The sequence below is a fragment of the Talaromyces rugulosus genome, chromosome VI (genome assembly GCF_013368755.1).
Source record: "Talaromyces rugulosus chromosome VI, complete sequence".
Lineage (NCBI taxonomy): Eukaryota > Fungi > Ascomycota > Eurotiomycetes > Eurotiales > Trichocomaceae > Talaromyces > Talaromyces rugulosus.
Genome location: NC_049566.1, coordinates 1637881 through 1662026, shown reverse-complemented (window position 1 = coordinate 1662026; position 24146 = coordinate 1637881). Strand labels below are relative to the sequence as shown.

Here is a 24146-nt window from a genome sequence, read left to right as displayed (position 1 = left end):
CCGGCCTTCTTGGGTGTCGTGCCACGTCATCTTACACTATGATATTTGACCATAACGCGCTAAACCTCGAGTTGAGGGTTTGAATTCTGTCATCAATAGGTTTTCAAAATGTGCCCTTATCGCAGCGCAGGCATTACCTTTTAGACGAGGAATTAAAAAACTTGGCGGAGTATGTGCCGTCCATCTAGCTATCTTTATATTACCTCTACATGTGATCTCTAGTTGGCGTGGTAAGCGAGTTATTTTGCCGGTTTCTGGATTCCACATCTTAGATGTGGCCTTGGTCTCCTTGTTATCCACAAATGTTGACATTGACGAAACCTGTGGACAACTAAAAGATGGAAGATATCCTTAAATAAAATACATTCTGCTCTGCGATTTTACAACTATATACATTCTAGCACGTTGCCACCACCTCAGGATATGGAACAATATTGAAACTATGAAACATATGTACAACTTCAAATATGCCGTTCACACAACTAATACAGAACTGACATAATTGCCAGATAGTGAAAAGGTATAACCTATTTCACTATACGGAACCGTAGTCTCTGTCCACACACTCGTCGTGTTCCCTAGTGTATTTGTGCTATACGTGCCCGGTGCAGTTACAGTAATCAACGTCGCGTCATTCTTCTTCCCAGGAATTGTCACCGTCACGGGGGTTGATGCTGCACCATCGTAGTTCACAATCTTGACAAAATACGTCTCGGAGTCATTCTTCGTGACTGACCAGTACAACGGCCCATACGCCGTGTCCGAGGTCACGGGCACCGTTTCCGAACCCGTATGCGATGACAAGAGCTTTGCGACGTAGTAGCTGATAGAAAACACAAGTTCTGTAGGAGAATGTTTTATCATGGCCACATTATCCGGTTCGTCATGCAAACTCTTAATCAGCGCGCCGTGGGAACATCCCACAACGACATCCGAGTTCCGTTCCAGCCCCAGGAGATAAATAGCCTCTGAAGTCGCCGATTGGAGGGTGGGATTGTCAAGCTGATTCGGATTCGTGTGCTGGTCATCGTATATAGCGGCATACTCGCCCACGAGAACAGGGTAGTTGCGATCTGAATTGTCGTACGCGTTGAATTTAGAAACCATATCTGAGGCGGAAAGATAGTCATGTATATCCTGGACCGTGCCGTTCGGGAGAACAGGGTCGGCGAAGTAGCCGGACCAGACGGAGGAAATCATGATCATATCTGGGTAGGCCGCTTTTATGGCATTGTAGAAGTCCCAGAAGCGGTAATCTATGAGATTAGTATACAATACGCATAAACGAAGGAGTGTTTCCTTACCGATGTAGGAGTTTGTAGTGTCGAAAAAGTCTTCGTTCCCAATCTCGACATACTTGATGGTAAACGGATCGGGATAGCCCAAGGAAGACCGCAGAGATCCGTAAGTTGAATTTGCTGGGCCCTGAGAAAGGGATCAGTACCAAAGCAGGAAAAGGAATATCTGTTAAACATACCAACAAAAATTCCAACTCGTTCAAAACATCATCGATATAAGGCTGCAGATCAGCTTCTGCAACCACCTCGTGGTCGAGATAGTACCCATCCCACACGCCTAATATTGTCTCCAGTCCCATATCGACGCACCACTCCACAACTGTTAGTATTGGGAGTGTCAAAAATTCGGACAAAGGCAAAATTCACCTGCATCATTTCCAATAGACCAAGTCCATTCGTATTGTAATAGCCCCACGTGCCGGGAAACCCAGGACGATCAATAATCGCACCTATAGTCTCGTTCCACTTCAACCTGTATGGTGCTGACTGCCCCTCGAGGTCGTTCCCGCCAGGCATGCGCAAATATTTGCCTCCAATGGCAGCCAGGGATTCGGCAAGATCCATTCGCAAACCGTTATTTCCGTCCTTCCATGTCTGTTGAAACACACTAATCATATTGAACCGGAGGCTGTTGCCAGCAACACTGGCCCCGTCAAATGTCAAATGAAATGTATTCTTCTCGTCCGGCGCCGAGGCAAACGGAGTAAAAGTTTGCTGATACAACTTCCACCCATCGTCCTCGGTCTGCGAGACCGTAAAAGTCGTATTTCCGAGCATGGAGTTTGTCGTATTGCTCCAAAACGCACACAAAATCTCCCCGTCATAGTTGCCGCGCAGATAAAAGTTGGCAGCATACCGCGTGGCAGTTGTAATGTTCATCCCCCAGAATCCTTCATTCCAGAAGCCCGTGGCTCCTGACGCACCGGAATCAACATCCACGCGCATATGCGACGGCAGAGCATCGGAAAGCGCCGGGCCTTCACTATCTAAATTTAGGGTATCTGAGCCTCTGGTGTGCCAGTATTCTAGGGTTTGGAAGGGCGGGATCACATGGCTGTTGCTATCTAGATTAATCGTTGTGCCCTGGAAAGCGCGGTTTTGGATCATTTCTGCGTAGAGACCGCCGTCTCCAGAATGGTAGACATCCTACATTGCTGTTTAGCGCTTTTGTCTCCATTCAAGAAAGGAGGGGAATACTTCAAACAAAAGCCCATACAAAATGGGACTCGAGGCGTTACCGCCACTTGTCGAAATATTCAGGTTCAGGGCCAGCACAGCATCAAAACCTGCCCAGAGACTGGCCAACAGGCCAAACCTTATGTTAAAGAAAACCATGGCAATGGGTGTATACTAAATAAGAACACACGCTAGATTTGCGCGCGTCAACGTCCTTTTAACATTGGCGGTTGCACGGGTAAGCTGAGCGGCTGAATCCTGACTATGCTTATTCAAGATATGGTTGCGGAGGCTTGTTGTACCCATTGGATGAATAATAAGGTCATCACTGATCAAGCTTTGGGATAATTTGTGAATAGAGTCATCCATTGCGACGTTGACAATTTTAGGTTGACCCCATTGTGCTCTAAACCCATATTCACCAATGAAAGCGTGATTATCTTGGCGCTAGTCACAAAAGAGGTAATTTGATGCCGATCTAAGCTATCAACACGGGCGATGATTGGATGGTCAAAGAAGCCTATTTTTAGTGTACGAGCCCGAATGGATGGACGACTTTAAAGTAGAATCTTCCCTTTCTAAAAATGAGGCTCCTTTGAATAATAATGGATATGCTCACAACTTCAATATCATATTCCTCCCGCTGAGCGACATCAATTGATCTGAACCCATTGAACACGACAGTAGCAGAATAACTGAGATGTTTATTTAGTTTTGAGAAAGCCGTGCATATCTCTATTCACTGGACATAAATCGCAGTTGCTTTTGCATAAATAGCCCGAGCCCGAGCCCTAAATAGCCCAACATCAATCGATCAAAGACTGACCAAATCTCATGCAGAGCAAAAATGACTCGCAGGACGATGCTAAAATCGGGAACAGAGATCAGACAAACGACTCGCATGAAGACGCGCGGCGGACGCAGGAACAGCAAGCTCAGGCGCCAATCGCACTCTTATTTCTGCATCTCACGAGTTTGTATCTCGAGACCTGCCAATGTGGTCATCGTGCGGCTTCACGTGCGATCGGCGTGTTTCAGAGTGCTAGATCTGAATCAGTCTAGCGCAACAGCTGACGAGCCCAAATGGGTTAGACCACCGGCAATCATCTGCCGGCGTTCACCGGGTTACATCTGACTCTGGACAACACCGTGTTCGAGATGACGATGGGCAAGATGATTGATCGACTCGTCAATACGCCCGTGGGGGAGGGGGCACGTTGCGGTCTGTCCGTTGTTCGGGGCCGTCAAGTAAGCACGATATAAACAAGACAAGAAGTCCGCAGTCCATCAATCTTCCTTCGACTGCAAGATAAATAAAGGGGAAAGAAGAAGACGAAAAGGCAAGATGAAGCTCCTCCTCACTACCGCCCTGTCGCTCGCTCTTTTCGGATCTGCCTCGCTGGCAGACCCGACCGTCTACTTGATCCGCCATGGTGAAAAGCCTGACGATGGCGACCCCGGTCTCAGCTCAGTCGGCGCCCAGCGCGCCCAGTGTCTGCGCAGCGTCTTTGGTGCTTCGTCCCAGTACAATATTGGGTACATCCTGGCCCAGGCCTACAAGTCAGGTAAGCCTTTTCCCATTTTCCAATAATTTGCTCGCTCGCTCGCTGTATTGGTGTGCCGGATACTCCGTGCTGATTAGTTTGATTTGGAAGATGGCTCCCGGGACCGCCCCTACGAGACTGTCGAGCCCCTCGCCGAGGATCTCGGGCTGACTGTTGACACCTCTTGCGACCGTGATGACCCGAAGTGTGTCAAGGATGCCGTTAAAGATTACGACGGTGAAGGCAACATTTTGATCTGCTGGGAGCACAAGGCGTTGACCGACATTGTGGATAAACTCGGTTATGACGATGCTCCCGACTATCCTGATGACAGGTACGAATGCCTCTTTTGCTTTTGGCGACCTTGCTGTTTCTCCGTACTGACTAGCAGCACAATAGCTACAACATCATCTGGACGGACCCGTCTCCGTACGACAACATCACAGCGCAGACCAGCGAGAACTGCGCGGGTCTGGACAACTAAACACGGAACCAAAATGGGCTTATAACGTTTGTGTCGATCTCTACAACTAAAAATAGAGAATGTGAATAAATAATAACAATAATGCACCTCCGTTTTACCTATGTAGCAAGAAGATGAGTCAGATCCATTCGGCTCAAGCGCCGGCCTCCCACTGGCACGCGCTGATTCATGACAAATTCGGATCGTGAGACGCTAGCTGTGCCAGATACTGATCGGTGATTATACCAGAGGGGCCGGCCAGTGGCGAATACGTAGTACTAGGAAGAAAAGCTCGCTGACAGAGGACCCTTTTTTTTCCCCATCACATTCTTGTCCCTGCACCTAGTGCCATTCCTTCTCGAGATAAGCTTAAATTCTAGCACGCTTACATTGAATGTTAACATCAATGTTAGTATTGGTAGTAGTAGTACTTTGAAATTAGCATGGGTTTCCATTCATATTCTTAGTGCGTCTTTTCCTGCTGGGACCAAAAGGGTCACATTTTGACCGATACCCGATACCCACGCCGCCCTCAATTCCAACAGGTTTTCAATTTTTCAATAGTCGATGACTCCGCGACCTGCACCAGGTGCATATCACACAAGGCAGGGTGGCCACTGGACATTACGAGATCCTGCGTGGTGCGCGCTAGCCACGAGGAGGCCTGTTGCTAGTCTAGCCCAGACGCCGCTAGCCCCCAACGACGATATCACGGCGGGCGGGATCGACCTCTTCCTTAATTTTTTCTCTTCCCTCACTCGCTACATTTTCCGTTGGCGAGGGCGTAAATACATCGTCGTGACAAGCTTTTGTGCCTGGTTTTCACGGCCCCATGCGTCGAGCAGCTTCGAGGGGAAGAACAGAAAGAAATAAATAAAAGAGCCAGGCACCAAACCCCAACAGCTCGATGACCGCGCAAGGCTGCAATCATTCATCACTCACCACCTCTTATCGCCTCGCCTGTCTGAGCATGCCTCGTGCCTGTAGCTGGCTGACTGCGACAACTTGCGTTGACTGAAACCGGAAATCCAACATCGGAAGGATATTTCGATAAAAGGGCCAAAAAAACAACCCCTCTCCTCCCCGGGGTTCCATATCGATGATCTTCTAACAAAACCAACAACACCATAATTCACATTTAACTGTCCTTTCGCTATGGGGAACTCGCGCAGGTTCCACACCAAAACCCGCAATGGATGCACCAACTGCAAAAAGCGGCGCGTGAAGGTGTGCTTTGATGCGACCCGAGCATAGTTTGAGGTAGGAAAGATGCTGACGATCGACAGTGCAATCTGCAAGCTCCCCAGTGCCACCACTGCAAACGAAGGGGGGAAGATTGTAGTTTTCAATTCAAAAACGACGAGGAAAATGACGACGAGGAATGCCAGGATAGTGACGGAAAGGTTGCTGGCGAGAGCGACAGTCTATCGCTGGCTCAAAATGAACGCGGCAGCAGCAGGAGAAAATCCTCAGAGCTGCGATGGATGGAGCCGTCCGTCTGGCCAGCATTGGACATCCAACAGTCAGAGCTACGATGGCAGTACCAGCAGTCAACCGGATCCACGCTAGCTCTTTTAAAGGAAGACCCGCGGCGTGTACAGCTGATCTGGAAGGGCGAAGTGCCGATGCAGTCGGAGCACAATTCATGGATCGACCATTGCACCATGGCAATATCAGCGCTACACATCTGCTACCTGAATCCCCCTAACCCTAAGGACTACTACACCGCCGCTTTCAAAAACTATCGCAGCGCCGTCGTCGCTTTTCCCAAAGCCGTGCAAGAAATGAACCCGGAAAACTGCGTAACCATCCTCTCCTTCTCGCTCATGGTTCTCATGTTTCAGCTGGGCATATCGTGTGTGCCTGGCGCCGCCCCGATGACTAACGGACTACCTGTGGCCGATGCATATAATGCCATTTCGGCTCTGCGCGGCACTTGGTCGCTCATTGACCAGCTCGGTCCACATCTCCAACAGAGTAAGCTGAAGGAGCTCTTTACCCACCGTAAACACCTCCGCTTCGAAGCCCTGGACGAAAACCACGAAATTGCTTTATCCCATCTGCGGCAGCTCAACGAGACCTCGGGCTTTGGAGTCCGCCGCGAAGAAGATCGCCAGAAATGCGCCCAGGCCATCACCGTGCTGCGCTTCTGGTACTCCATCCTGGCGGCCCAACTGCCGACAACATGGCTGCTTGTCCTGTGGTGGCCCGCCGGGGTCGCCCCCGAATTCCTCACCTTGCTACGCAGCAAGGATCCAATGGCGCTGGTGATATTCTGCCACTGGTGCGCTGGCATGTACCGTATCCCGTCACCGTGGTTTCTGGACGGTTGGGCGAAGCGGATGCTCAGCGCTATGCTGAACCTACTAGATGCCGACTGGCTGTCGGCCGTGCAGTGGCCGATCGACGAGGTCTTCCATTCGCAGGGCGACCAGCTAGCGATAGAGAGCAACGTCCAGACTATAGAAGCTAGTACATGAAGCGCCCTGAGACCCTAGTAGGCTAGTACGATGACGATTGAATGTTGTGTTGTGACTTTTAGTTATTGGATGGGCGTTGGCATTGGTTCGGTGTTTGTAATATCGGATATTTCTGGTTGATCCAGCCTTTTTTTTTTTTTTTCATCTTCTCTGTATATTTTCCTATCCTTCTTGTTCATAGTAATTGTTTCTCTCATTTCTACAATGTATATATAGTTGCGGAGATAAGCCAGCCAATCAGGACACAGACACGTCAATACGGGGACCACTAGTCAGGAACAGGAAGGTGATCTGCGTTAGACCCGCAGTCCCCACTAAAGCCAGCCAATAGAAATCTAAGTTTAGCATTCTAGAAAAAATCCTTGCGCTAGCCCATAACGGCAGGTGATGCGACTACTGCGTCGATCCTGCCTTTTTTTGTCTCGTCTCTCTGTCACTGTTGTTGTTGTTGTTGATGCTTCACTTTCGTCCATCTTCACTCTCTTCGCGCTACTCTTCTTCAGCATGCGCTCTGAAGGCATGATCCTCGATGCTTTGTCCGCGCGGCGATTCCCGGCGCAGGAAACAACCAAATTGGGGCTTGACGCCATGTAACCTCCTCAAGGGATGAAGCTTCGCTAGCTTCAGCTCGCGATAAGCGCTTCACTTATCTTGCCCGGCATGATTGGTGGATTCCCAGCCAGGAACGCGGTTGGGCTTGCGCGATGCTCGCGAGCAACACACCATATAACCCGGCAATTCGTCTCTCGTCGATTCATGTTGGTTCCCTTTTCAAAACGACCTGTGTAGTGACTCGTGTGTGCTGTGGTCAAAATGGTCGTCGTCCACATCGCGGTTCTGTCCGCGTTGGCTGCTCTATCCAATGCCGCTCCGTCGCAACCGAAGCATGTCGTGCACGAAATGCGCGAGAAGCCCTCGGCTGACTGGATCAAAAGCGCTCGCATTGAGCCCTCAGCTATCCTGCCTGTTCGCATTGGCTTGAGTCAGACAAATCTGGAGAAGGGAGAGGAATTCCTCAGTGAGTTACTTGTTGCTAGTGTCTGGAACCGTTGTGCTGACCATTGAATGTAAAGTGGACATGTAGGTTTGCATTGGAGGTCATAGATGAAAGCCAGTCGGTGCTAAGAAGTCATAGCTCGAACCCAGAATCAGCCAACTATGGAAAGTACTGGGCTTCCGACGATGTCCATGACATGTTTGCGCCTCCGGAAAAGCACGTCGATGCTGTCAGAGAGTGGCTCACGACTGCCGGAATTGAGGGCCACCGTGTTGTCCGTTCCGACAACAAGGGCTGGCTCGCCTTTGACGCTACCACGGAAGAAGTCGAACGACTCTTGCAGGCCGAGTACCATGAGCACGAGCATGCTCAGAGCGACAAGATCCGTGTCGGCTGCGACAAGTACCATGTGCCCGAGCACTTGGCCGCGCATATTGATTACATCACCCCAGGTGTCAAGCTCACCCAGGTTGTCAAGCACAAGACCCATGATTATACGAAACGTGCAAGCCACGCTGAGGCTGTCCGCACATCCAAGTACATCGAGGCAAACTTGGAATTGCCAGAGGGTTGGGCTGCACCTCAGGGTCTGGCCGCTGACGTGCAGACATGTAGTTTCAACATGACCCCAACGTGCATCAAGGAGCTGTACGGTATTCCCAAGACCTTGAAGAACCCGCACAAAGACAACTCTCTTGGTTTGTATGAACAGGGCGACTACTTTTCCAAGTCTGACTTGGACCTGTACTGGAAGAATGTCAATCCGGCGGTGCCCGAGGGAACGTACCCGACCCCGGCGCTAATTGACGGAGCCAACTTCTCTGTGCCTTCGTATAGCTCGCTCAACCAGGGCGAGTCTAATATTGATATTGAGATGGCGTGAGTAGCGATTTCAACAAAAACTCGTCCAAATGCTGACCATTTTCAGGTTCTCTTTGATCTACCCGCAAACTGTCACCTTGTACCAAGTCGACGACCAGGTTTACGAGCCCGAGGAAATAGCCACCACCAATCTCTTCAACACCTTCCTTGACGCCCTGGACGGCTCGTACTGCACCTACGCAGCCTACGGCGAAAAGGGGGACGACCTCAGCATCGACCCCATCTACCCTAACCCTGCTGCAGGCGGATACAAGGGCAAGCTGCAGTGCGGCGTGTACAAACCCACCAATGTAATCAGTGCCTCATACGGCCAGGCCGAGGCTGATCTTCCCTTAAAGTACACCCAACGTCAGGTACGTTCATTTAGGGGAGGTTATTGAAGAAATATGGAAGAAAACTGACAGATGATAAAGTGTAACGAGTTTTTGAAACTGGGTCTGCAGGGCCACTCCATTCTGTTTGCTTCCGGTGATTACGGTGTAGCCTCGTTTGCGAATGACGGCGCAGAAAACGGCTGCTTGGGACCAGAAGGCAAGATCTTTAACCCACAGTATCCTTCAAACTGCCCCTATGTGACCTCGGTCGGTGGAACCATGCTGTACAACGGTCAATCGGTTCAGGATACGGAAAGTGTCATGCACGTTGACCTTGGCGGCACTGCAGCAAACTTTTCTAGCTCTGGTGGCTTCTCTAATTACTTCTTGCGCCCTTGGTATCAGGAATTCGCGGTCGAGAAATATTTTGCGACTGCCGACCTTTCATATCCGTACTACGCCGAGCTCTCCGTCGATGTGAACACGACGTCTGGTCTTTTCAATAGTATAGGCCGTGCTTATCCTGATATTTCTGCCAATGGTGCCTATTTCTCGTCTTTCCTTGACGGCAAGTTTGTGCATTTCTTCGGCGCGAGTCTGGCATCGCCCCTATTCGCCTCAGTATTGACTTTGGTATGCTTTATTTACTTTTTATCTGTCTCGAAACGTATAATAAACAGGCTAACGAATCTCTGCTAGCTTAACGAGGAACGCTTGAGCATTGGCAAAGGACCAATTGGTTTTGTCAACCCGGTCCTTTACGCCAATCCCCACGTCCTCAACGACATCACGAATGGCACCAATGTTGGCTGCGGCTCTGAGGGATTCTCTGCTATTGAGGGGTACGTTTATGCATGTTTATTCTGTAAATCCAAACTCACACATGAACAGATGGGACCCGGCAACTGGTTTGGGCACGCCCAACTACCCGAAGATGAAGGAGCTATTTTTGGCTCTTCCTTAGATCATGAAAACTATAGTTTAGTTGGAACATGTGCGAGAATACATTGGATCCGATGCACAAAAAAATCGATAGAATACCAGCCGAGCGAAATATGTAAACTTGAGAACGTCATTGGCCCACAGTCGTGCCGAAACACTTCCTTATCCGGATTAAGTTTTATACTCTTCATCCCGTAGGTCTTTGTTCGAAAAGGCTATTGTTACGTATTTCTTTGTCGTTGATAAGAATTCAATGTTGGCTACATGTATATACGGGGTTGTTCAAACGCAAATGGCACTATAGCAAGTGTAGTTGTAGATACTTTCCCGATCTTCCAAATAATTACGATTTTATTGTAAAACTACACCAAGAATTTGATCTTATTTGAAAGGCGTGATTATATCGATAGCTCACAACAATAACGACGGTTGTATTTGTTCTCCTTTAATACTTTAACTCGTTTATACTTTAACATGCTCTATTAATGTATGCTACCGCAAGCGGAAATACTGACGTCAACCCACAGCGTACATGTATTATTAAGGTTTGTTGTGCATTACCATAATATGTTCCGCTTATCATAATGTGTCAAATTGTTATTCTAAAATGACACATGTAGATTCAATTTCGATTTCCGCCCAGTGAACGATTTTGTGGCTATTCAGCTCCTAGTTAAAACCATCAATCTCACAAAAAAAGAAAAGTCTAAACATGCTCAGGATCGTGCTCTTATTTTTATTTTTCTTTCACCAGGTGCTAGCTCAAACACCGCCAGAATTTGAGCCATCGACGAAAGAAAGGCTCGGTGTATCCTTTGGACACAATGGACGAGTTCACCCAGGAGCAAAGATCCCAAAATACGGTACTTCTTTAATCTTTTCTATTTTGGCTGCTAAAGTTCAATATTAATGATTATTCTTCAAAAAAATTAGAGGCAAACCACAAGCCCCGTCTTGATCTCAAATCTGTAGCCGAGATTCCTCCCTTTGGCCGTCATCGTGCCAGGTACTTGGTCCTCATGATCGATCTAGACGTGCCGCGAAATGACACAACTGTGCCGTTGCTACATTGGTACCAGCCCGACTTCATTATCAAAGATAAAAAGACCCGAGCGTTATCCGTGCAGCATTTTAGCAAACGGGAAAAGGCAAAGTACATTGCACCCTCGCCTCCGCCGGGTGATTCAGCACACCGATACGTACAGATCTTATTTGAGCAGCCGGATCGTTATATCTTTCCGCCAGAGTTTGATAAGTACCTGGGAAAGAACCCAGAGGCGCGTATGGGGTTTGAAATCAAGGGATTCATTAGAGCAGCAGGGCTGGGTGAGCCGGTGGCGGGGAGCTGGTTCTTGGTCCAAACTTTGAAGTGAAAAGGAAAGATATGATATCAATTGATATAAAATGATTCTTAAAATACGCGAGACCGGACTTTTTATGTACTCTCAAAGACAATCATTATAAATGTGATGCACGATAAGAGAGGAGATTACCACTAGCCAAGATTCATTAAGCACTAATTAGAAAACCCATCCCATATTCTGGACCACCATTTATCCTGGCCCTTAGCCCTCATACATTCAGGATGCTTGCAGCGCTCATTGATTGTCTCCAATACCCATTCCCGCTGTCCACAGCAAGACTGATCCAACCGAGGCCGTTCCTCTTTCCTCTTGCACTTCAAAGAGTAAAAATGCACACGACCACAATTTTCGTTATTGCAGAGGACTTGGCGACAGTGGTTTGGTACTTGCCATTTGGCCTGAAGGTAATCAGTGTAATGTTTGAATCCCTTCCGCTGAACGTTGTTCTGGCGGGGTTGAGGCTGATGGTCACTGCGGCAAGATTCGTTGTTGTTGGTACAGAGACAGTCAGTATTAAGGTATCTGACTTTTCTGATAGGATGCGGACACGGCAATTTCTTGATATCAAGGTGTGGAACGCATCGTTCCATGGCGGGCGCCGGGTTGATAAGTCCGCATTTGTACACGTATATTATCTTTCGACATTTCGGCGGGGTGTCTTCCAGCATGTTTGCGGCGTGGATTTCTGTGGAAAAAATGATTTTATTTATTCAAAATCCTTATCAAGTAGCCTCGTTAGGATATCCCGTAGCAGTATAGAAGTAAAAGGCAGGGGAGGGGGTACCTACAAGCTCAGCGCTCTGTACGAAATATGTACCATATTGATGGATACATTAATACTGAGTTTTCTAAAAAGAAAAAAGAAAAGGAAAAAGAAGATTGAAGAACTATAATTATGACAAAAAATCGATGCCTGTCAGACAGGCCGGGCTACTTATGAGTCAAAATTGAGGTGGTGATTTATGAGTCTTTATCATGACGAAGTCTTGTTACACATCCCCTCTGGGTACCTTGAATCATTAATTTTCGGACTGTAACGCGAATACATTAAGTTGGAAGGCCGTAGCTTGGGTCTAAGAAATTTCACATATCACTTCCTAGTAAAACTGCATGCTCTCTGATAAAAAACCTAGCGAGAAAAAAGAAATCGGCACCCCCTGAAGCATTATAACATGGAAACTGGGGCATAGGTGCTTTATAAATGATATTATATTTCTTCATCAGCCACTGTTTCACATGAGCTATTAAATAAGCGCAGCCTAATATACAACAGAGACTCATTTCCGCCTCCACTGGACACACGAACACACGAACACACGAACACAATGTAAAATGCACACAACTAGAGACCAATGATAAAAAATGATAAGCTTGATTGTGTTCTTTTCTACTAGCCAATGAAAGCTTCCCTCCACACAGGCGGGGTATTTTTACTAAGATAGCACTTGGTGGCAACATTTGATGAGTCTTCAAGAGACCATGAGCAAGAAATTTACCCAAGAAACCAGTCATAATTGCAGCGGAATTACTCATACCATACACCGTGCTTAGCAGGTAGGTCCGTCAACTGATAATAGAGTAACATTAGAATCTTGTATGAACAGCACCCCTCTCTCAGATAAAACCCTCCTCAAAATCAAACCTAAAGAACCAACAAACTCTTGTCCCAGCATAACCGCATGCCGTCCTTCGCACTGATGCAGTGCCATCCCTTGTTTACTCAACGTCTTCCACTGTCCCAAGTAATCCCTATGCCATACCTCCTTCTGATCCGTTACCGTCAACGACGGCTCGACGCCAAAAAACATCAACGACACAGTTCATCTGGCCACTGGGCATAAACGCGCCTGCTGCTTTGCAAGACCCATGAGTGACGTCCGTCACATGCGTCAACTCTACCCTCTCTAGCCCCAGTACCTGGAACCTCTGCTGATCCGCTTCACCAAGAACCACTAGTTGACATTCAACGCCACCTCGACCGGCCTCTCCCTCATTTCTGGCATGAGCACGACACACCTGCTCTCCGGAATCAGCTTGTAGAAATACCCAATAATCACCAACGCCTCTGTCCAGGTCAGGTGCCCAACCAGCGGGGCGATATTCGGTGGCCCATCCAACGCACCCAAAAACCGGACCTCGGCGCCAGTAGCTTCCTGGTCTGTTCCATGTCGGAGGTGGGCGGCTGGCGCTGAGCCTGGCGATGGGCCTGTAGGCGAGCAGCGTGTCCATGGTGCGCCCAGTGATGTAAAGCTGGCTGCTCGTCGAGATAGGCGCTGTCCCCGGTAATGAACCAACCATCGGCCGTGGCTTCCGGGTCGCCATCGTAGTACTTGTTGAACATGGCCGGGCCATGTAGCTGCAGCATGTCTTCTTCGTTTACAGCAGCCTCTTTTCCGTCAGTATCACGCAGCACGCGCATCTGCACTCCGGGAATGAGCAGACCACATGAAAGAAACTAACCGGAAGAATCCTCATGGAGAAGGCCGCCATCCACAGGATGGTCAACCAGATCTCAGACCATGTCAACGCACGACTCGGTCAATCCGTAGCCAGCGCGAATAAAGTGTTGAGCTTTGTATGGTTTCAGGCTGCGTGTCAGTTCCACTGTCATCTGGCGTACGGTGGGATCGCACCCTGAGAAGACGCAGTAGACATGACAGGTTCCACGCAGGAGGGTCTTGTTCAAACTCTGGACGACGAACTCGCTCGGACAAGAGGGCCTTGCGCGCCATGCCCGGTTCAAGGGCCACAGTGTCCTCGGACATACTACGGTCATCTTTCCAGTCCCTCTCATCCTATGAGAGGAGGAGGAGGTCGGCAGGATGGTTCGATGAGCAGTATCGAGTTGGTGTGCAAGTCCAGCTTCTCCAAGGGAGAAGAAACGCGGGATGGGATATTTGTTTCGACTAATTTTTATATTCATCGCGATGTAGAGTAGTAGCAATAATTATATCTTTGTTCACGTTTCAGAGAGATGAAGATAATCTGGTGGCACACCACCATATGACTCGCGCATTCGAATCCACAAAACTCATGCCCTGCATATTGGCCGTCGTCTCGCCGACCTCCAACGCGGCCTCGACCTGCCACCGCGACTTTGTGCGCTGCTGGACATCAAGCCACAAGCCTTTCAAGCTCTCGACGTTGTGCCGATAGGTTTTCTTGTCCAGCAAGCCAGTCATTTCATACTCGCCAGCCAATACGCTGCCCATCTGCCTACCACAGACCATCACGCCTTCATTCCTGCTACACAAGTTAATGAGCCGAAGCAGTCCCTGTAGCTGGCCCTCATAGTTCCAGAAATGGAGCAACGAGCCAGCCCACACGACATCAATCTTGCCGACTACCGTTTTCACAAGCGGGGAAACTTCCCATTCGGGGCCCTCCACGCCTAAATCTGCAGGGATCAGGCTAGCCTGAAACTTGGTAGCATCGTCGCGGAACAATTCGTATCCGAGGTCGAAGAACCCTGCTTCCAAGTCAAACCCATACAGATTGCGAGCGGGGATTTTGGCGCAGTGCACTAAATGGCGCAGTTCCTGGCCGACGCAGCAGCCAGCATCGAGAAAACCTGCATGCTCGCTAAGGGTAAGACGAGCGAGCACGCGCGAATAGAACGGAAGACGGGCAAGGTGGCAGGTCAGAAAGCGCATTTGGCCAATGCACGGGTACGGAAAGATCTGGAAGGCTTTGTCGCGCTGATTATTGATCATCGTGTATCAGTCTGATAACGCACAAGCCAACGAGAGAAAGTCAAAATGTCATACCAGGGCGACAACGTGCGGGAGCACCTCATCCGGTGAGAGCCCGCTGTATTCTTCCAGGAGAGACCGGGCTGCAGGGTCAATGCTTGTCACGGAGGGCTGGTACCATCCGGGGGTTGTCGTGGCCATTCTGCACGGATGGGAAAAGAAATCAATTTATGAATTGCTTGTTGGTTGTGTTGTTCAATGCAGGCAGTGTATACAACTATAAATGGTCAAGGGCCGCACTAGATAAGGGCTGGCGGGAGGAGCTGAACTGTTGTCTAGCATCCACCGATCTTCCTTTGTTGCATTCATTCTTTAGTTGCAAGAACCAGCCCCCTCTTCTGCAGGGGTAGAAGGCAAAGAATCGTCCCAAAAAGCTTCGACAATCGCTAACGCACTGCCTGCAAACCATCGCACACCAACCCATGTAAACCGCGCGTCCGCGCTCTGTAGCAGCGCCACGCCACCTCGTCTCTCTCGCGCGCACTTAGTAGGCTTAGCATGTTCACATCCATTGCGCTCTCCAGCCTCCTCTTCCACATTGGCTGTTTCTGGTGGTAGTCCAGCATATGCTCGTGTATCAGCACCCTTGTTCCCCGACGTATCCCGGGATCCAGGCTCCAGAGAATATCGATCGCGTGTGCATCCCCCCAGTTGTGCAAGATGTGCCGCAGGAAAAACACGGTGACATCACGCTGTGGCTGCAGACTTCTGAAAAGGTCGCGAGCCTGGAATTCTACTTGCTGCAAAGAAAGTGGTGCCTGCGCAATGACCGAGGGAAGGTCTTGTACTATATAACGGAGATGCAGATAGGTTTCGCCGCAGCCCGGGCGATGGCTCCATGGGCGCCGCCAACATCAACAAACAGGGAGCCCGGCGCAAGCTCGTTTAGTATCGGACGGTAAGCTTCGAGAAAGGTCGCCGGAGCCATAGCCGGCCCAGAGGCCTACCCTCGTTTGCTAGCAGCGAACGTGGCGGCTCTTGCGGGAGACTGGGCGAGGGCGTCGTAGAGGGTGAGGCTGTTATTGGCGAGCGCGAAGCCCTATCCCTGTCAGCATCAACGATGGTATACAAATGATGATCAACAATGGTATAGAAAGGAGGACTTACTGATTGCGAAGGATCTGAAGAGCTGGGAAACCGTTTCAACGACTCGATTGTCTACGACATGTTAAGAATGGTACCATATGTGGTTGGGAGAGTCAGTAAAGGTCTTAACTCGTGTTGCACCCGGCTAGGCATTCTCGCAAGTTGATCCAATCCAGCCATGAATCCCTTCCTGGCGCAAAAGCATGCTGGCCCGCGTGTGTCCCACCTCGTTATCGCCAACTTGCTCGAATACCCGCATTGCCATTGCATGTCGGACGAGACGATGGACGTCTGCGTCAGGGAGCCCACACTGTTCGGCCAGCGCTGCAAATGTGATGGTCTTGGTCTCGCCCGCGACGGGCACGAGCTGCCCGATATTGAACTGTTGGATGAAGTGTAGTAACACGAGGTTGGCATGCTGGAAGTAGAGTATAACCCATGGTTAGACGTGGATCTGGTGGCCTCTTAGGTGAAGCGGCCTACCACGGCATAGGATCGTAGAAGATTTGCCGGGTCGAGAAGCAGGTCCTGGATCTCACAGGCTGTACGTAAAAGGACGTTCCGCGCTTCGTCTACTGCTGGAGGTAGCACTGTCGATGCAGGGCAGTCGGCCGAAAAAGAGGGCTCGGCCATGCCATGTTGGGCCAGCAGAGTGCGTAGCTCCTGGGCCGATTCGGCAATAGTGGTCGCCAGAGAATCGATTCGCGATGAGGCCATGGTGTATAGTTTATTGTCTACGATTAGACAGATAGTAGATGAACAGTACCAAGGTTGGTAGGTTTACTCTAAATAGTGGGTTATTGTTTATGGCCACGTGCGAACTATTGAATTTAGTGTCTCGACTCATACACTATTGTATAAATCCGAATCTAATTTCTATAGATTTTAAGTTGGCCACACGATCTTGACTGAGTGACCTGGTTCCGGTCCCCCGAGAATGACAAACTAGATACAGATAATGGTCCCTGTTGATTCCATGATCAGGAACAGACTAGACAATCGCAACCGCTGCACCAAACAAAGCCAATACAGTCGCTAGATAGAAATTTCCCCTAACGGCCGCCGCACTGGACGTGTTGGTGCCGGTGGCAGCCGTGCTGGTGGCCGTACCGGAGGGCGTGCCAGTGGTAGTGCTGGTGCCGGAACTGTTGCTCGCCGCCGTAACGCGAAAGTAATTAGCTGCGACCGGTGTTCCCAGGCCAGCCTGTTTGATGAACTTCTCCAGCGGCAAATTGATCCTGTTGTACGGGGTTCGAGCGGTGGTCTCCATGTAACTCTCATAGTCGGAGGGGATGCTGAAGTTGGACGGCTGGTCGAAGAGGAACAGCGTGTAATTGTGTGTGCCGGAACTGGGCGCGGGCGCAATGTAGCTCGCAATCACCTTTGCCTCACTGGTACTGTTGGCACTGGTAGTCAGGTTGGTGACCACCGTGTGTACAATCACCGAGGGAGGACTGGTGGCATTCCAGTCCGGATCAACCATCAGCAGCAGATAGGAAGCGCTGCTGTTCAATCCCGAGTCATGCAACTGGGGCTGCGGCGCATCCTGGGCGGCTAGATGTGGGTTAGTTAATAGTTCTTAAATGAGGAGTATTGCTATACATACTCGTTGCGTTGAGGAACTCGCCGGGCTTGAAGCTGACGCTGGTTGATCCGACCGAATATGTCGCATTCAAAACGATTGAAGGCTCGCCGATGACTGCCAGCTCCGGGGGAACAGTGTTCGCCGATGCTGCAAACGCGCCTGTAAGCGCAGCCAGCGCGAGAATAAGACGCATACTGCGGAATTATCAATTGGGTCGCGTTTGAGTGAATGAATGCAACAAGAGAGACGGGAAGACGCAAACAAAACCGCTGGACACACAGTGGATAGTTCAAGTTGGCGCTTGGAAGTTCGGTCAATTAAATAGAAACTGCTGCCCCTTTCAAGTTTCTGCGCCGCCGGTGCTTTACCTTATTAGGATGAAACTATATTACGACGCTGTTTGAAAGCAGTCCCTGTCCACTGCCAATAACACAGCTGTTATTAATAAAGTTATATTAGATTATAGCACATGGAAGATTATCCATCTTTCTGTTTGACAACAAATAATTGCTTTTGTCAAAGATCATGCATACTTGTTCCTTTGCTCGTTTCTTGGCCACGTAACCATGCAGCATCTACAATGGGGGCGAGAAATGGTGAAGCTACCTATTGAGAGTATTGAGAGTACTTATTAACATATGTTCCATGACATTATATAAGTAATAGTATTATTATATTACAAACTTTAATACAACATTTATATTACTTACCTCGGGGAAGCCTGTTCTGGCTAAAACTCGTTGGGTGCCTGAGGCAGAGATTTCGCTTGTTTATATGTAACGTCTTGGCTTTTTGGTCTAGTGCGATGTGTCGGTGGAGTATTGCACCATACTGTGTGCTCCGTAGTCAAAGATCTATAGAGGGAACTAGTACAGATCATTATTAAAATAGGTATACTAAGTCTCTTAAAGCGTTAAAACTACATCTCCCCTTAGTTAGCTACTAGTGTGGGATTGTAATAAGTTATACAAGTTATTGACTTAATATTAGTGCCCATATCTAAAACTGATGTCAACTGGTATATGAACTACCATACATTCATCAATGCGACCTTTGGTACTACGCATTTCCATTCTCTCCTAACCTTAACCTGTTGGCTGGTACTGAAAACTGACTTCCCCAAGCTGCTGACACCCACTGTGGGCAGCAGTTGCTAGAACAACTGTAATCTGAGGCGGGTCTTGTATCTGACACGAGAACCACAATAGACTGCTGTCCTCGGCGAACAGATCTTCTTTATAGCCGTAGAAATTGGTAGGCGGAAATTTTGTGCTATTACCGAATTTCAAGATCCCGTTGTCATCGTTGTCGATAAATCCAGTAGCGAATTCGGACAAATCATCGTTTAGCAGTGTTAAATGATTGCCGTCAAGGACGAAGGCCGCATTATTATCCCCAAAGGACAGATTAATGAGGCCATTTTTTTGTACGCCTTTTTGGAACCATAGGGAATCAATTTGGGGATCGCCGCTTTGAACCGTGACTTGGAAAATCTCTCGCGGGTCATCTAGATAATCTATTAGTCCCTCGTGTGAGTATCACTTGGAAGAATACACACAAGCAGTAGCAAATGGCACAAAGCCTAAAGCTAGCAGCTTTATAAAAGATAAACCCATTTTCATCTTTGTTTTGTTCTCAACGTAAATTAATTGCTATGGCCATCAAGATTAAAGGGAAAACCCACCCAAATTTATATCTCATGTACCATGCTTATGAATAGTTAACTGCAATGCAACATTAATTATAATAGCCCCTTTGTAGCGGCTGAATGACAGTTTAGTTAATAGTCGATCATAGATAAATAGACAAGTCCTCAACTTCCAACTTCCAACTGCTTCAGGAAGGAGATGGGGCGCCAAGTTTCTGATTAGAAAGGCGATAAAACAATTTATACCATATTTAATACCTTTAGCGGTTATAATTGGAAGATATTTAGAGCAATTAATTGGGATAGTAGAAAGTTGAGGTGTATTCTTTTCTGTCTCAATTAGGAAATCCTTTCAAGTGTTAACCTGTTTCGGATACTGACCTGCAGAACCTGTCTATTAATAATACCACTCTAGAGTTACTAGTTAGTTATGAGCGATTATGTTACTATCAACTATAGTCATGTCACCTGAACGATTTGCAAGATATCAATACCGGAAACGCCAGGGATACCGTTCTGCAACGTTGCGGCAACGTTGTGTGGTTTTGCAACGCTGCAAAAAATCCACATATATCTTACTGTTGCAAGTGTTGATACGTATACAATTTTCTAAGTATAATGACTTTCTGCGACATATCAGCAATATAGTAACATGGCAAAATATAAACCGTTGCAAACCGCTTAAAAGTTGTAGAAATCTAATACATCACAGAAAATCGATTTGACGTTTATATTTCTCAATACGTTTCAAATTAAATTACAAATTGAGAATCTACAGCAAGTCAGGCAATAAATTTAGTCTTTTCCCGTCAAGAAAAGCTGTCTCATGTGTCAATCCAAAGCCTCAAGATCTAACCTGCTCCGTCCAGTTCGACATAAACCGGCATGGTAAGAAATTTAATAACACAATTTATTTGTCCCTGAAACTTTATGTAACCTCTGGTCTGTCACCATCTACAATTTTATCTTTCTTTTTTTCTTTTCTTTAAAGAAGCTTCTCGGCATCAACCTGTATCGTGAGGAACAACACTTAAAATAAGAAAAAGAACATGAATAATAAACGCTAGAACCAGAGTTTCATTTAGAAGGTAGTAAAATATATGAAACTAGGCGAGAGGAGTCCTCCATTCTTCAATGTTCCACACCGGAAAGGTGTAGCTACATGCAGGTCCCCGACTGATCGTATGTAGTCCTATCCCGAACCACTCATCTATCAACAGAGAACCTCGATTCCTAATACCTCCTATCATGGTACCGGATATTAAATGTAGTGTAGCACCCAAGTATTAATTACACCATTTAGTGACTCATTTTTACAAGGTGACACATACAACAACCCCATGTCACACCAGTACGAATTATCACGGGAAGATATTCTTCCCCGTGAATTACAATTGGATGAGTTTCATGGTAATTTAGTTAGTGACCGTTGGCTCTCAAAGTCTGGACCAAAATTCAAGTAACACATCCGTGGCAGTAGGCTTTGAGCACATTATTAGACCCCTGGATGTGCCCAAAAGTAAAACGGGGGTTTCAGTCCAACTACCGTTTCGATACTCATTCAGCTTTTGGTCCAGAAACTATTACTTCTCAATCCATTTGAAATTCCTTTTCTATTTCCATGTTTATGCAAGGTGAAGAAGATATTGATCTGCGTACGGCACGATATTAGTGATTTTTATATCCGCATACACTTTCGAACGACTTTGTCTGGGCTAGATGTCCAGCCAACTCCAACACTAGCTGTTTGAGACCGAATCACAGATTTCAGAGATTGACAGGAATCAACTGAGACCATGGATCACTCGATTGATATTGAGTTGCACGAGGCAACGATGACTCAAAAAGCATGCAAGTAAGGAGTGACTCACTCTATTCAATGATTAGTATATAAAGGACGAAAGTTTGATCTTACTTATATTTTTTAAAACAATAGGAAAACAACCATTCAGTACGAAACCGTGGAGCACATACCGACAGCACCACCAACTCCGAAAAAGAAGATGGCGCACAACAACAAGGGTAAAGGAAAGGCAAGGGAAGAGCCTGAGGAGCTGATAGAGCTCGAGGTAAGAAGTCATCAACTACCAGGGCCTGCTGGCTCGCTATCTATTCGGCCCTCACCGCGAGATCAGAATACTTATGAAAATTCCACCAATATGCCAATTACGGAAATCACCCAAACGAAGTCGGTGCGTTGGGCCTCTGATGATGGTGAAGGTTCTAGTGGAACTGGGGATGGCAGGAAGGATTATCGAGATGAAGAATTCTTGCAAGAAGACATGTACGGCGGTATTCGCCGTCTATTGATCGACCAAACGCAACCAATGGTCCATAACCAGCTATTTACAGTGAAGATGCCATACTATGACGAAGTAAATGACTTTAGATCAACTTTGGATATGTTGAGCAACGCAGGTGGCCACTACTACGTGCGGCACTGGCAGCACGGGTTCAAGGCGAAGCTGCCATTACAAAAAGGCTTCGCCACGAAAGCTTCCATGGCAGCAGAAAATGAGTATTTGAAGAGAAACCGTCTAGCGAAAACTAAAGAGCAACTGTGGACTGAAGCAGCCAAACGCGAGAAAATGGAACGGGAGAGCGGTCTTGGGTTTTTTGAATCACTCAATCCGGCACTTTGGCGCAGCCACGGGAAAGTCTTGAAAGTTGGCGAAGAAGTAAGATGGGGAAGAGTTCTGACACATGTCTTCATTCATGCACTGACAAAAGATGTAAGCCCCCAGAACCGAGTTGCAAGATTCAGGTTGAGACGAAATGCGGTGATATTGTCTATCGATGGTATGTCAAATGTCACCGGGAGAAGCCTTTCTTCCGACAGGTGCAAAATGTGACCATCTGCGGCGGCGATGATGATCAATGTGACGAACACTCGAGTTGGAAGCATGGCGATCCGCCCCTCAAACATAAAAGCTCCCTTATGCAATGGGTTGAAGTCGACCCTGAGGAGATAGAGCCTCGGGGAAAACGTCAAGTACCGATGAACCCCAATCATTGCGAAGAAGACATCGAAGAGGATAAATCCCAGAGCGCTCCTCAGGATTGCTTCCCAGTGTGGATGCTTTCATGGCTAGAAAAAGGGCCCCCCGAAGACAATATTTCGGTACGTAGACTGAGCATTTATTTTGCGAAGAATTCAAACTAATATTTTTCTATAGAATTGCATGAAAGTAACAGTTATGACCAAATGCGGGCTGGTCAAGGCCCGGTTGCTGATTATATGCGACCAGCATATGAGATGCCAAGAGCATTGCGCTGGTGAGCGCGAGCACTTGGTTATCCATGACTACGCCTGCTCCCTAGGCAAAGATAAAAATAGATGCGAGGTGCGGACCTGGTGTGACAGTTATATTCAATACTGGAAGGACCTGCAGCAAGATTCTGCGTTGATGCCGGAAGAACGCAAGCAAATAGCGAATCTGATCACTCTGGTAACCAAGGAATACACTAATGAAAAGGAGCAGAGGCCCTTTTTCCGGCACTCGCAGTCTGTTCCGGTTATCAAGGGTAAATGGGTTGGATGGATTAACAACACTCTCGGCTACTACGAAATGCTATCTCAGCATGGATTGAAAGCTATTAATCCCCTTGTTCGTATTTAGTCAAGTTCCCATTTCTGTCTTGTTTTGTTTTACCATACTTTTGTTATATTTGTCTGTATACAGTTGATTGCAAAACCACGCTTCCTTGCTGCCAAGGGTCACTAAGCTATGTTCATCAATTATTCCGATGTCCCTGTTTCAGTCCTCTATAGTGATATAGTGGTATGCTTGATGAACAAGGGACACCTTAAAACTTGTAATCGTGATACTTGTTAGATAGTACGGGCCCATCCATACTTTTAATGCATTCACGATGGTTCTAAAGAGCATTGCCTGCGGAACACGCGTCAAGTTTAGTTGAAGGCCTTTATCATGTTTGTATTATTTCTACTCTGCACCTAACCCTATTTCATGACAACATGAAACAACAATTCGACTGTAACTGTAATTATTGAAATTATAAATAGAGGTAGGAAATGAGAGGCGCGACCGTCCAAGTTGTTTCACGGCCATGTACCATGTGACCATATTGATAGAACTGATAGCACCAAAATCAAGCGAAAAGGGCGCAATTGTCCCATAATATAGCAGAAAAGCCATTGGTTATTGTTTTCCGAAATCCTGTACAGTTGACCTGTGGAGTACCTTAATAAGCTGTATGTAAATTTCAGATGACAGGCATGTTATTTTACAATAAATTACAGTTCAGTGAAACTAAAAGGAATATGGTTATTAACTGTAGTAGGCCACATATTCATGTCACAAAACTAGTCCATTTTGTGGCTCATCACAGCGCTAGTCGAATCCGGTTGGGACAAATTTCATACCTATCTACAGTGGCAATAAATACGAAGGGGAAAAGAAAAAGAAAGAAAAGAAAACAAATTCTGAGTGCCAGAGAGGTAATGATACAATGATTATTGCTCAGATGCAAAGGCAACGGCATGAACCTAGCACAGCTTTAAAAGCCCATAGGTGAGGCCAGACCGCCTACGGCAGCTGTCTATGCACTGTCAACCTTTCTGCACGGCCAGAATAATACAGCGATCTGTGCG

The 24146-nt window shown here is 47.6% G+C and overlaps 11 protein-coding genes across 11 annotated transcripts; 5 read left to right on the top strand and 6 right to left on the bottom strand.

Annotated features, from left to right (window-relative positions):
- Positions 1-474: 474 nt before the first annotated feature.
- TRUGW13939_10926 (uncharacterized protein) lies at positions 475-2843 on the bottom strand (the record flags this gene model as incomplete). The annotated part of the gene is made up of 6 exons (XM_035494036.1): positions 475-1256; positions 1305-1425; positions 1478-1609; positions 1665-2444; positions 2496-2613; positions 2665-2843. 6 exons carry the CDS (start codon positions 2841-2843, stop codon positions 475-477), a joined length of 2112 nt encoding a protein of 703 aa, XP_035349929.1.
- A 976-nt stretch (positions 2844-3819) lies between these two features.
- On the top strand, positions 3820-4502 carry TRUGW13939_10925 (uncharacterized protein; the record flags this gene model as incomplete). The annotated part of the gene is made up of 3 exons (XM_035494035.1): positions 3820-4039; positions 4130-4352; positions 4418-4502. The coding sequence occupies 3 exons, from the start codon at positions 3820-3822 to the stop codon at positions 4500-4502; spliced, it is 528 nt and encodes a 175-aa protein (XP_035349928.1).
- A 1134-nt stretch (positions 4503-5636) lies between these two features.
- Positions 5637-6961, top strand: TRUGW13939_10924 (uncharacterized protein; the record flags this gene model as incomplete). Its single annotated transcript, XM_035494034.1, has 2 exons — positions 5637-5708; positions 5768-6961. 2 exons carry the CDS (start codon positions 5637-5639, stop codon positions 6959-6961), a joined length of 1266 nt encoding a protein of 421 aa, XP_035349927.1.
- Positions 6962-7774: 813 nt separating this feature from the next.
- Positions 7775-10118, top strand: TRUGW13939_10923 (uncharacterized protein; the record flags this gene model as incomplete). The annotated part of the gene is made up of 7 exons (XM_035494033.1): positions 7775-7979; positions 8035-8041; positions 8097-8837; positions 8887-9193; positions 9254-9787; positions 9854-9996; positions 10046-10118. The coding sequence occupies 7 exons, from the start codon at positions 7775-7777 to the stop codon at positions 10116-10118; spliced, it is 2010 nt and encodes a 669-aa protein (XP_035349926.1).
- Positions 10119-10808: 690 nt separating this feature from the next.
- TRUGW13939_10922 (uncharacterized protein) lies at positions 10809-11469 on the top strand (the record flags this gene model as incomplete). The annotated part of the gene is made up of 2 exons (XM_035494032.1): positions 10809-10959; positions 11030-11469. The coding sequence occupies 2 exons, from the start codon at positions 10809-10811 to the stop codon at positions 11467-11469; spliced, it is 591 nt and encodes a 196-aa protein (XP_035349925.1).
- Positions 11470-13209: 1740 nt separating this feature from the next.
- TRUGW13939_10921 (uncharacterized protein) lies at positions 13210-14225 on the bottom strand (the record flags this gene model as incomplete). Its single annotated transcript, XM_035494031.1, has 3 exons — positions 13210-13476; positions 13583-13879; positions 13992-14225. 3 exons carry the CDS (start codon positions 14223-14225, stop codon positions 13210-13212), a joined length of 798 nt encoding a protein of 265 aa, XP_035349924.1.
- A 201-nt stretch (positions 14226-14426) lies between these two features.
- On the bottom strand, positions 14427-15353 carry TRUGW13939_10920 (uncharacterized protein; the record flags this gene model as incomplete). The annotated part of the gene is made up of 2 exons (XM_035494030.1): positions 14427-15158; positions 15228-15353. 2 exons carry the CDS (start codon positions 15351-15353, stop codon positions 14427-14429), a joined length of 858 nt encoding a protein of 285 aa, XP_035349923.1.
- An 802-nt stretch (positions 15354-16155) lies between these two features.
- On the bottom strand, positions 16156-17015 carry TRUGW13939_10919 (uncharacterized protein; the record flags this gene model as incomplete). Its single annotated transcript, XM_035494029.1, has 4 exons — positions 16156-16251; positions 16320-16370; positions 16525-16716; positions 16782-17015. 4 exons carry the CDS (start codon positions 17013-17015, stop codon positions 16156-16158), a joined length of 573 nt encoding a protein of 190 aa, XP_035349922.1.
- Positions 17016-17289: 274 nt separating this feature from the next.
- TRUGW13939_10918 (uncharacterized protein) lies at positions 17290-18076 on the bottom strand (the record flags this gene model as incomplete). Its single annotated transcript, XM_035494028.1, has 2 exons — positions 17290-17852; positions 17905-18076. 2 exons carry the CDS (start codon positions 18074-18076, stop codon positions 17290-17292), a joined length of 735 nt encoding a protein of 244 aa, XP_035349921.1.
- Positions 18077-18968: 892 nt separating this feature from the next.
- TRUGW13939_10917 (uncharacterized protein) lies at positions 18969-19499 on the bottom strand (the record flags this gene model as incomplete). The annotated part of the gene is made up of 2 exons (XM_035494027.1): positions 18969-19390; positions 19442-19499. The coding sequence occupies 2 exons, from the start codon at positions 19497-19499 to the stop codon at positions 18969-18971; spliced, it is 480 nt and encodes a 159-aa protein (XP_035349920.1).
- Positions 19500-21327: 1828 nt separating this feature from the next.
- Positions 21328-23151, top strand: TRUGW13939_10916 (uncharacterized protein; the record flags this gene model as incomplete). Its single annotated transcript, XM_035494026.1, has 4 exons — positions 21328-21386; positions 21468-22209; positions 22269-22652; positions 22708-23151. 4 exons carry the CDS (start codon positions 21328-21330, stop codon positions 23149-23151), a joined length of 1629 nt encoding a protein of 542 aa, XP_035349919.1.
- Between the last annotated feature and the right edge of the window lie 995 nt (positions 23152-24146).